Here is an 11,835-nt window from a genome sequence, read left to right on the forward strand (position 1 = left end):
TTTTATCTGTTAAGGGAAAGGAATTTTTGTCTTGGATATGTTTACTATGTTCTTGATCTTTAACCAGTCTAATCTAAATCAGCATCATAGGTCTAGCAAAGAGAAGATCTTAAATCTTCTAACCGACCGACATTAATATAGCTAAGGATAGGCTTCTTTTAGCGAACAATTATCGGTTTTGATATTCTTTGAGGAATTGTTTTCAATTATTTTCCTTTATTATAAAGCAATACACCTTCGAGCCATAGTTAAACCATTAGTTAATCCAAGGACTTAACCTTCATCTCCCTTTTAGCTACAAAACCAATTTATGGTTTCTTTCTGGTTTTAGACATCACCTTATTTTCAGATTTAAATGTCCTCTCTCTTCCATGTTGAACTGTATTTATTTAGTGAAATGCCTGTGTTACTAACTAGCTTATTGCTAACTTCTTTTTTTTCAGTTTGCCCATAGATCATGCCTTCAAAAGTGGTGTAATGAGAAGGAAGGTATCATCTGTGAAATCTGCAAAAAGGTTAGTATCTCCTGTCTGCGACTTTTGTATACTAACATACCTGACTATCTGTCTTTGTGTACGCATGCATGTTACTTTGGGGCTTTTGGGTGGGTGAGTGTGAATTGTATTTCTTGGTTGGCTTGAAATAGTTATTATGAAGTGAATCTAGATTCACTATACCTATACCACTTTTAGATATGTTTTGCTAGACTTGCTACTAACATGTACTCACTCGCAACCGTGTGATATATTTTCCCTCACTTTGGTAAAGTTTACTTTTATATAGGCTAACTTATGCATATATTGTTCCTGATACAAACATTTTGAAAGAATTTTTTGAATTTTATCCTTCTGTGCTTTTGCTTTTTAACTCCCACCTATAAGTTGTTTGAATTTCTGTGGATCTAGCAAGTGTATGAACAACTTTTGTTTCTATTATGCATTTATGCCGAAATGTAGACCATATGGGTGTCTAGCTCCTTCAAGGAAAAGCTATGACTAAGGAACTGCTAAAAGTTTATTTCCTTTCTTACCCCTTGAAAGTTCAAACCGGTGCAAAATAATCGGCATATGGCAGGCAAAGGAGCAAATTGTAAAAGAAAGTGTCATGCTGGCTTATTTTGATAGCCAGCTGAAAATCATACTGCCATAACATTTTTCTCTATTCTAATTAATCAGTTCTTTTATTTTGTAACATAGAAAGATCTGCACCTTTAATTAGTTTTAATACTCGTTTATCTCCGATGCACTCCAAATACACCCAGGAAGGAAAAAAAAAATATAACAAAGGAAAAAGCATAATTTTCCGGGGGCACTGCGCTAGTTTTTCTTTTATTGAAAAGCTGCAGGCTAAGAAAGTAGTAGTTTATATCTTTCCTTTATCTTCTTGTTTCTTAAGCTTGTCTCTTCCCAAAAACTGAATTATTGGCATTATCATTGAAGGGGAAAAAGAGAAATGAAAGGATGTCTGTTCATATCATGTTTGTTTATTTCTGATACAAAACAGATACCAGTTTTTCCTCTGTAAATGACAGATTTATCCCCTAAGGTACATTCCTGAAAGCAGAGGCTGGTGGGAAATGAACTCGACAAGTATCAGGTACTTGGATAAACTTCTGTCAGTGTTTCACTGGTTAACTATTCTTAGAGTTCTCTATTTTCCCGTATCTTTGTGATGGAATTTCTTGTCTCTATCATAGATAATGCAACTATTGACTATTGTGGCGAAGATGTTTTGGTTTGATGTACCATGGAGATGATCTGAAATGCTGTAAATTTGTTGGTTGGTGGCTGGTGGAATGGGATGTTAATTGATTGTTGAGATTTAGATTTGACCAGCGATTTTATAATAAGGTTAATTGTAAATACTTCCCCTGTACTATGGTGTTGAAACTACTGATACCTCATAAACTTTTTTATTGGTATTTGCACCCCTAAACCTCAGAAGATGTTACTTTCCTTGAATTTAGAAGGAAATTAATCTTTTCTTCAGTTGCATTTAGAGAGAAAGATAGTTTATAGTCAGGTGATTCCCACGCGATGTCTCAACTCTCAACCAAACGAAAATAATGCCATCTGGAATTTAAGGCGCAAGTCCTGATAAGCTATTTCAGGGCTTATATGCGGCTACACTCATTGTACAGGGGATGTTTCTGCAATTAACCCGGATAATATCATAACCCAAAATTTGAGCAACACAAAAAAGGTGGAAAACGGAAACCAAAGCATATATGGTCATGCAAGCTCAATAAACATTATGAGTCAAACTCTTGGTTTTCCCATGATAATTTCTATCAACTGCCCATCTCTAGTTAGTAATCTATATATTTTATTTATATATCCTTATTAAAACTTCAAACATAATGTCACTACTTGTAAGAAATCATGAGTGTACTTATTTTCCTTGTTTGAAACAATAAATTATGCCTCTTTAGTCAACTAGTCCAGTATTGTTCCTGTGCTTACATCCCCATTCTTTTCTTTATCAGGCAAGACTTTCTGGAGCCAATAGACGAAGAATCTCTTGCAGCAGCCTGTCTTGCTTCCACAGTATGCTTAATTTTGTTCTCATCATGAATTTCATTTATCCTTGCACCAAAAGATGCCGTAATAATGGTTATTAATTCTGTGCAGCTGCTGATGCTATTTCTCTTGCACTACATCTTTATGATAATGGGCGACTGGGGAATCGTGCAGGATGTTTCAGTATATTTCAAGGTAAGGTTTTGCTACATGCACAAATTTGGTGTTAGTATTTCATGAAGGGAAATTTCATTCTTTAGAATATTAGGAGGTATCAACTCATTATTACAACATATAGTATATATATTTATCGACATTATACTTGCTTCGTTATCAGCTACAATGTTCAACTCAAACCTATACATCGGACGCGGTTCTTGTATATAATTCATATTCATTGTTTTATTTTTTATGGTTGACAATACATCATTTTTCTAATTGATGTTTCACTTTTAAAGCATGAGATTTTCAACACATTTATGTGATAATTGACTAAATTGTAAATTTATCAACTCAGGCAACTCTCTTCATTGCTATCTTGCTTTTACCTTGCTGTGCAATTGGACGATATTGCTACAGGTTGCGAAATCAACATAGAAGGGAGGTAAATGCTCTGAACATAAATCTGTGTTTGTTGATTACTCAATTGGAAATATCGTTTTTCTCGAATAACTTGTTATAACTCTTGTGGATGTTCAACAGCATGGAGCATAATCTTTTTGATACCTCCATTCAGAGATAGACAAAGATAGTAACGAACACGAGAGCCAAATACCGTTATACTGTACATACTTACAAATTGATCTTGCTGTATGCTAAGAGAAAGCAGTCATTGTTGAGTTATTGTACATTCATCCTCTTGGAAGTGAAAATAGAAAAAGAAATTGATTGATTTTAGTTGTACTGCTTTTGTTGATTTGTTGTTGATATTGTAGTGGTTAATATTCTAATTTGAAAGGTGTAAATATCCATAATCACTGGAGTGCTTTGTTCTGTATTCCTCCAAATAGCTCTACAGCATTCAAGTTATGGAAGAAAAGCATTTGCTATGTATTTATCTTCAAGCTTATCGTTTAATCAGAAATCTGGCAAGAAGTTATTTTATCTGTGGCATACTTGTGTTATAGTATGGTGATTGGTGAGGCAAGAAAATGATTGCACATATCTTGTTGTGCGCGGCAGAAGCTCGAAACCACACGAACAAGAATGAGATAAATCACAACCAATAAGACAAACACAATACCACATTAAGACAAACGGATTTTATGTGGTTCGGCAAGTTGCCTACGTCCACGGGGCAAGGAGGGGGGAGTTTTTACTATTAGAAATCAAGAAAATACAAATAGAGTTACAAATCTCACCAAATAAACCCTAAAACAAAGCCTCTAGATTTCTCACAACTCTCCCACAATTGGATGCATCAATCTCCTCTCAAAGACTGCTCAAAAAGTCATTGCTTAACCCTAATTAATTAGAATTAAAATTATATATCAACTCAGAACGAAATAGGTCAGAAAACCAAACTCAACTGCAGACCCGACTCGCGGTCGATCGTAGAATCACGCACGGTCGATCAGATCCAACGACCGAGGCTAAAAAACCCTACAGGGTTTGGCCGGTCGACCGCAGAACCCATCGCGGTCGACCGCGGAAAGTCCAGAGACTTTTCTCAGTCGTGTGCACGTTTGCGGTCGACCGCCACATCATCCGAGGTCGACCGCGAATCTGCCAGAATGTCTCCAGCTGTTTTTCCTGCGGTCTTCGTCTCTGTGCTCGACATTTCTTCAATTCTCCAACTCGGCGAACGTTTCTACCAAAACTGAGCCGACACCAAAACATCTAAATGTCACACTTGTTGCGTCCAGGACGAAGTGAAAACAACCCACTTCAACGGACTCAATCCACAACAAGTCGGGAACCTAAACGAGAGCTCAAACACTCTCCCCCCTCATCGAAATCAACAAATCCAATCGGCTGCATCAAACAAGATTGCCTACGTATCCTCTTTCCCAAGGAATCAAGCCGAACGTAGTTCACCCAAATGGCCTCCAAAGGCCCTTAACACTGAAAAATGTTCAATAGCTTCAAACAACGACCAAATCTCACACCTGAAATAACTTTGGTCAACATATCCGCATGGTTGTCCTTCGTGTGGAGCTTCTCCAATATGACGTCTCCATCATCTAATACGTCATGAACAAAGTGGAATCTGACATCAATATGCTTCGTGCGTGCATGATAAACCAGATCTTCGCCAAATAGATAGCCGACATGCTATCACAATATACCCGAAAGGTCTCCCGTGCAATCCCCAAGTCCTCTAACAGTCCACGCAACCATAAAGTCTCCTTAATAGCTTTAGTCGCCGCCATGTACTCCGCCTCTATAGTAGAGAGAGCCACTGTAGGCTGAAGTGTACATCTCCAACATACCGGTGCTCCTGCTAATGTAAACACATATACTGAAGTAGACTGACGCTTGTCAAGATCCACCGCATAGTCTGAATCCACATAACCAATATAATCCTGCCCATTCTTCTCACTCTTCTGAAAAATCAATCCAACATCCATGGTGCCTTTAACATACCGTAGAATCCACTTCACGGCTCCCAATGACCCTTCCCGGGGTCGTGCATGTACCTTGATACCATGCTCATGGCTTGTGATAAATCTGGTCTCGTACACACCATATCATACATCAAGCTACCCATCGTACTGGCATATGGAACCTTCAACATGTAATCTCTGTCCTTAACTAAAACAGGTAACATATTAGCTGAAAGTTTGAAGTGGGAACCAATGGAGTGCTAACTGCTTTTTCATTACCATCAAACCTGAATTTCTTCAACATCTTCTGTAAGTAACTCCTTTGTGTAAGCTTCAATCTCCCCTTCACACTGTCTCTCTCGATCTCCATACCCAATATCTTCTTAGCTTCACAAAGATCCTTCATCTCGAACTCGGATGACAGCTCCTCTTTTAACTTTCGAATAGCCGAAGAATTCGTAGAAGCAATAAGCATATCGTCAACATATAAAAGCAAATATATGTGCTCACCATCCTGTAGCTTGTGCATGTAAACACATGGGTCATATGAGCTCCTCATGTACCCATAGCCAATTATGAAGCTGTTGAATCTCTTGTACTACTATCGCGACGATTGCTTTAATCCATAAAAAGATTTCTTCAGTTTGCACACTAAATCTTCTTTTCCTACAGCTTTGAATCTCAAGTATTGTGTTATGTAGATCTCCTCATCTAAATCTTCTTGTGGAAAGGCTGTCTTCACATCCATCTGGAGCAAATCCAAATCCAGCTGTGCCACCAATGCCAATAAAACCCGAATCGACGAATGCTTCATAACAGGTGAAAATACCTCATTATAATCAATGCCCTCAAGCCGTGCATATCCCTTGGCAACCAATCCAGCTTTGTACCTAATATCCCCGATAGAAGATCCCTCATTCTTCGCTTATACCCACTTGCAACCAATAGCTTTCTTACCCTTAGGTAGTTTTGCAAGTTCTCACGTGTCGTTCTTCTGAAGAGACCACATCTTCTCCTCCATAGCTTCCCTCCACCTGATCAAATCGGGGCTAGACTCTGCCTCCCTGAATGTGGATGGAACCATATTATCAATGACCTCCACTGATAATGCATATGCGATCATGACATCATTATACCTAGCTGACCGACGAATTACCCTTCTAGGTCTATTCGCTGCTATAGACTCCTAAACATGATCCTGCTCCCGAGTCTCACAATCCACTATATTCTCTATCTGCCTGGCTGTCATCCCATCTCCTCCTAGTGTTACCTCTGTAGGAACTTCAATGGATACAATGCTATCTGGAGTGGGTGGAGTCACATCATCCTCCACCTGCTGTGATATCTCTTGAATCTGGTCTTCCTCCACCTGCCGAGGAACTTGAGGCCTCATCATGTACATCTTATCAAATGTGACATCCCTGTTAATAACTATCTTCTTGTCCTGTGGATCCCATAACTTGAATTCTTTAACTCCATCTCTAAATTCTAAATCCCACCAAGACTGTCTTCCTCGCCCTCGGATTCAATTTACCATCACTAACATGATAATAAGCAGGACACCCAAATGTCCGAAGCGACTCATAGTCACTAGCTATCAAACCAGACTAACGCTCCAAAGGAGTCTTCCCCTGTATCGCAGTGCACGACAACTTATTAATGAGATGGCTCACATAAACCAATGCCTCGGCCCAAAAGGATCTAGGCAATCCACTCTGCATCATCATACATCACACCTTCTCCAGCAAGGTACGATTCATCTCTCAGCCACCCCGTTCTATTGCGGTGTCTCTCTAACTGTGAAGTGTCGTCTAATGCCGTGATCCCGACAAAACTACAGAAATTAATCACTCTTATACTCTCCACCGTTATCTGAACGTAGAGTCTTCACCTTTCTACCTGTCTGCAGCTCCACTTTCTTCTTCCACTCCACAAAAATATCCAGGATCTCATGTTTATGCTTCATAGGGTATACCCAATTCCTTCTGGAATAGTCATTAATAAAAGTAACAAAATAGTTGGCCCCACCAAGTGATGTGTTCTTGAAAGGACCCCAAACATCTGTGTGAACGTAATCCAATATGCCTTAGATGTTGTGAATAGCGGTGCCAAACTTCACTCTAGTTTTCTCCCAATTACACAATGCTCATACAACTCCATCTTGCATGTCTTAGCACCTTTTAAAAGCCTCTGTTTTGCCAATGACTGCAGGTACTTATCACCTGTGTATCCTAGTCTCATGTGCCATAGAGTGGTAGTGTCATCCTCTGTAGTGATAGAAGCTGCCAGACCACCTGTAACTGTTTTTCCCTTCAAGTAGTATAGGAAGTTTTCTCTGAGTCCTCGCATCACCACCATAGAACCCTTCGTGACCTTCACGGTAGTATCCTCTAAGGTCATCCGATAACCAGCTGCCTACAAAGTACCATGAAAAATGATGTTCTTCGTCAACTATGGTACAAACCTCACTTCTTTCAACTCCCTCACCGCACCGTCATGCATCTTGATCCGGACTGAACCAATACCACCAATAGGGTATACGTGGTCATTACCATAAGCACGACATCCCCTCTTTCCAGCTTCTCAAAGCTAGAGAACTAGTCCCTCCTCGGGCAAATATGATATGTGGCTCTCGAATCCAACATCCACTCCGTGGAGTCGGCATAGCAAACCGACGGTAGTGCATGGTACGAATAGCCCGAAGAATCTGAATCTGAATGTTCACCAACACCTTTTGCAACATTCACTTCTGAAGCTTATACATCTTTCCCCTTGTTCTTTTCGGCTTTTTCCTTTCACTTTGGGTAGTAAATCTTCTAATGTCCTTCTTCTTTATAATACCGACATTAATTTCTATAGAATATGAAAACCCTTAATTCATTATGAGATCTCTTGGGCTTTATATAGGCCCCTACGAAATTTACAAATAAGTCCCTAATAATACTAATATGTCAACAATTTCTACCAACACTTTTATAGGCACCTCTATTCTTCGATTTTGAGCGGTTGACATAGCGGTGGTTTGGACTACAGCCTCGAACTGCTAATACATCTCCCAATGCCTTCTCGAAGGGTTCACCATCACTCTTCCTCAACTCATAATTCACCAACGCTGAGGTCACCTCCTTGTAGCTAACAATAATTCTTCCATTGATCATAGTGAGAACGAACGTGTCATAATCATCCTCGGGCAACAAAACACAAAAGTAGCATCGCCTTATCTTCATCTTCAACCATGATGTCTACATTAGCTATATCTGAAAGTAGCTTCGTGAAATTATTAACATGCTCCCTAATAGAAACTCCCTTCTTTATCTTGAACTGGTAAAACATCTTCTTCAAGTGAAGCCGATTCTCAATGCTCTTCGTAAGATACTTCTCATTGAGCGTTTCCCATAATCTCTTCGTCGACGTCTTGTTCATCACGTCATAAATAAGATCTGGCGTTAAGCATGACCGAATAACTCCACAAGTCCTATTATTCATCTTCTTCCAAACCTTATCCTCCATATTAGTGGGTTTCTCTTGTAACTCAAGAGTCTCCTCCAAATTCTGTGCATCCAACGCGTCCATCACCTGACACCTCCACAAATCAAAATTGATCTTACCGTCGAACTTTGGAACATTAATATTCGTGTTATTGATGCTCAAATTCTGTATCGCCTTCGTAAAAGACGAATTTTATATGCTTGCTTCTCCCATGTTGTCGATCTAACTCTTTAAATAGGAATTCTTCACCGAATCCTTCGAACAAGCCTCAAGCCAAACCTAAAGCTCTGATACCACTTGTTGTGCGTGGCGGAAGCTCGAAACCATACGAACAAGAACGAGATAAATTACAACCAATAAGACAAACACAATACCACAGCAAGACAAACGAATTTTATGTGGTTCGACAAGTTGCGTACATCCACGGGGGCAAGGAGAGGGGAGTTCTTACTATTGTAAATCAAGAGAATACAAATAGGGTTACAAATCTCACCAAATAAACCCTAAAACAAAGCTTCTAGATCTCTCATAACTCTCTCACAATTGGATGCAATAATCCCCTCTAAAAAACTGCTCAAAATGTCCTTGCTTAACCCTAATTAATTAGGATTAAGATTATATATCAACTCAAAACAAAACAGGTCAGAAAACCAAACTCAACTACAGACCCAACTCGCAGTCGACCGCAGAACCACGCGCGGTCGAACAGATCCAACCACTAAGACTAAAAACCCCTACAGGGTTTGGCCGATCGACCGTAGAACCCATCACGATCGACCGTGAAAATTCCAGAGACTTTTCTTAGTCGTGTGCACATTTACGGTCGACCGTCGCGTCATCCGAGGTCGATCGCGAAACTGCCAGAATGTCTCCTGCTGTTTTTCCTACGGTCTTCGTCGCTGTGCTCGCCATTTCTTCATATCTAATATTAGAAAATTTATTAATTTAACTTATTAGCATGCAAATAAATCTGAATATGAAATAAACAGAAAATTTTTGGCCTGATACGGGAAGCAGTTGCACAAGCACTTTCCTAGAAGATTGAGGACCTGCCTATCGCTCTGGCGCAGATGATCCCCTCTCCCCTAGTGGTAAAAGCTCCCAGAAACAGTCAGCCTCTGTACTCGGGCAAGAGTATAGAGCTTCTGCTCAGATGAAGACGATTGCCCACTAGAAAGTAAACCGTAACAGAGAATTTTTAGAGAGGAAGAATTTTTTCGGAGGCAGAAGAGAGAGGAGAGGTTATTTCCTTTTCGTTTTTTGTGTTTTTCGAGCTCACACTAGGGTTGTATTTATAGGGTTGAGAAACCCTTAGCCGTTAAGAATCCCCACAGAAAATATAGTAACATTCGCCAAATTTGCGCGGCAGTTTGCACGTTTTCCAAAAATTGTGCAGCCGTTATGAACTTCCTGCACATTTTCCACATTGCTAATTGCCGAGAGAAAAAAAAGTGTAGCGAGGTGAGGCGTGGCGTGCGTACTTGTGATATGCAAAACCCAAACAATTGAAAGCCCAAAACACCCCCTTCTTTGGGATCCTCAAAGCCCAAAGAAAAGAAAGTCAATTTAAACAACCCCCCATACACTAACTTAGTCCATGTGGGACTATTTATTGAAGGCAAAATTATATTTTCTCCCACAACATAGCCAACAATCCTCCCCAAAAATGTAATGATTGACTGAAAACTCGGGAAATGAAATAAACCAATAAATCACAAAACAAATATAGGTTGGGCAACCTTTAGTATCGTGAATTCGAGAGAGATAGCTTTCGGCTTTGAATATTTCCTTAGTGGGTTCATCGCAATGTGAGGGATATAATGGACTAGGCTTTGAATTAGGCCCTTTGTACTAGGTATTGATGAAATCACATACAATACGTCTTCATCTATTGAGCAAAGCAGGTTGAGCGTTAAAGGCTATGCTCACAATAACCAACTTATGAGAGTTTCTAGGGGTTAGCCCTACCCCCCAACCGTGACCATCACGGTTCCTCTCACGTAGGTAAATCCTCCAAGGGTACTATAGCTGGATATCATACCCTTCATAATACATGCGTTAGACTTATTAAGAGTAAAACTCAACCTAACCAGCTGTATCAATAAGAGCATCGTTATCATAAAGAAGGGGTAGTAGCAGATGCTACCATAATGATATATGAATATATCTAGGTCGATGCTCCACATGAGTGTTACTAGTCTAGTTTGTTTCTACCACATTGAACCTACATTGGGACTGCGTCTTCAAATAAAGGTTGGATTCTTGCTATCAGTGACCTCATCTATGGGCTTAACCCCATCTCCATCGATGAATTCAAAACCACACTCCTGGATAGACCCTTAGTCAATGGGTCAGCAATATTCTTTTCAGACTTTATAAAGTCTAGAATCATAATTTTGCCTAGCAGGCGTTATATAGATTTATATCTTATTTAAACATGTCTATTAAGTTTTTTATTAACATGCACTTGCTTTAGAAGCTCTATGGTGGATCTAGAATCAGAGTGAATAGAAATTGGAGGAGAGAATTTAGGGACCAAAGACAGTTTAGAGAGTAGATCTTTTAACCATTCTGCTTTTGTGCAAGTGGTATCAACTGCAATCAATTCAGACTCTATGGTGCTCCTGGAAATTACTGTTTGCTTACAAGATTTCTAAGATATACCTGCACCACCAAAAAAGAATACATACCCAGATGTAGACTTATACTGTTGGAATTCGTGACTGCAATTAGCGTCACTATACACTTCTATTGCTTCAGGGTACCCAGTGTAAGTCAAACAATATTCAACTGTACCTTTCAAATATTTAAATACTCTCTAAAGCAATCTAGTGATCTATGCTAAGGTTGCTGGTATACCGGCTCAGTCTCCCTACAGCATAAGCTATATCAGGTCTAGTATGGTTGGATATGTATAGGAGAGTTCCAATCAGTTGAGAATACTTAAGCTGAGAGACATGTTCACCTTCATTCTTCTTCAAAGATATAGAAGAGTCATAAGGTGTAAAGATAGGTTTAGAGTTATGAAAATTAAATTTGGTTAGCATTTTCTTAATACTATGAGAAAGACCCAAGGATATTTCTCTAGTGTCTCTAGTAATTTTCATTCTAAGTATCATATCAGCAAGACCTAAGTCTTTCATGTCAAAGTTCTTAGAGAGATAATCCTTAACCTTTAATATTACCTCAAGAGTTGTTTCAAAGATAAGGATATCATCAACATAGAGACAGAGGATGCTATATTCATTGTTTATCACTTTAGTGTAGACGCACTTATCGTG

General features: G+C 39.3%; 1 protein-coding gene across 1 annotated transcript in view; it reads left to right on the forward strand.

Moving 5' to 3' along the window:
- The window catches only part of LOC109824845 (probable E3 ubiquitin ligase SUD1), a 9,946-nt gene extending 6,530 nt beyond the window's left edge, over positions 1 to 3,416 (forward strand). Inside the window, exons 2-7 of the mRNA XM_020391495.1 lie at positions 444 to 515; positions 1,532 to 1,596; positions 2,486 to 2,546; positions 2,631 to 2,714; positions 3,037 to 3,123; positions 3,222 to 3,416. Coding sequence (XP_020247084.1) covers positions 444 to 515; positions 1,532 to 1,596; positions 2,486 to 2,546; positions 2,631 to 2,714; positions 3,037 to 3,123; positions 3,222 to 3,233 — 381 coding nt within the window. The 3' untranslated portion in view covers positions 3,234 to 3,416. The remainder of the gene's footprint in view (positions 1 to 443; positions 516 to 1,531; positions 1,597 to 2,485; positions 2,547 to 2,630; positions 2,715 to 3,036; positions 3,124 to 3,221) is intronic.

This window comes from Asparagus officinalis, chromosome 9 (genome assembly GCF_001876935.1).
Source record: "Asparagus officinalis chromosome 9, Aspof.V1, whole genome shotgun sequence".
NCBI classification, from domain to species: domain Eukaryota; kingdom Viridiplantae; phylum Streptophyta; class Magnoliopsida; order Asparagales; family Asparagaceae; genus Asparagus; species Asparagus officinalis.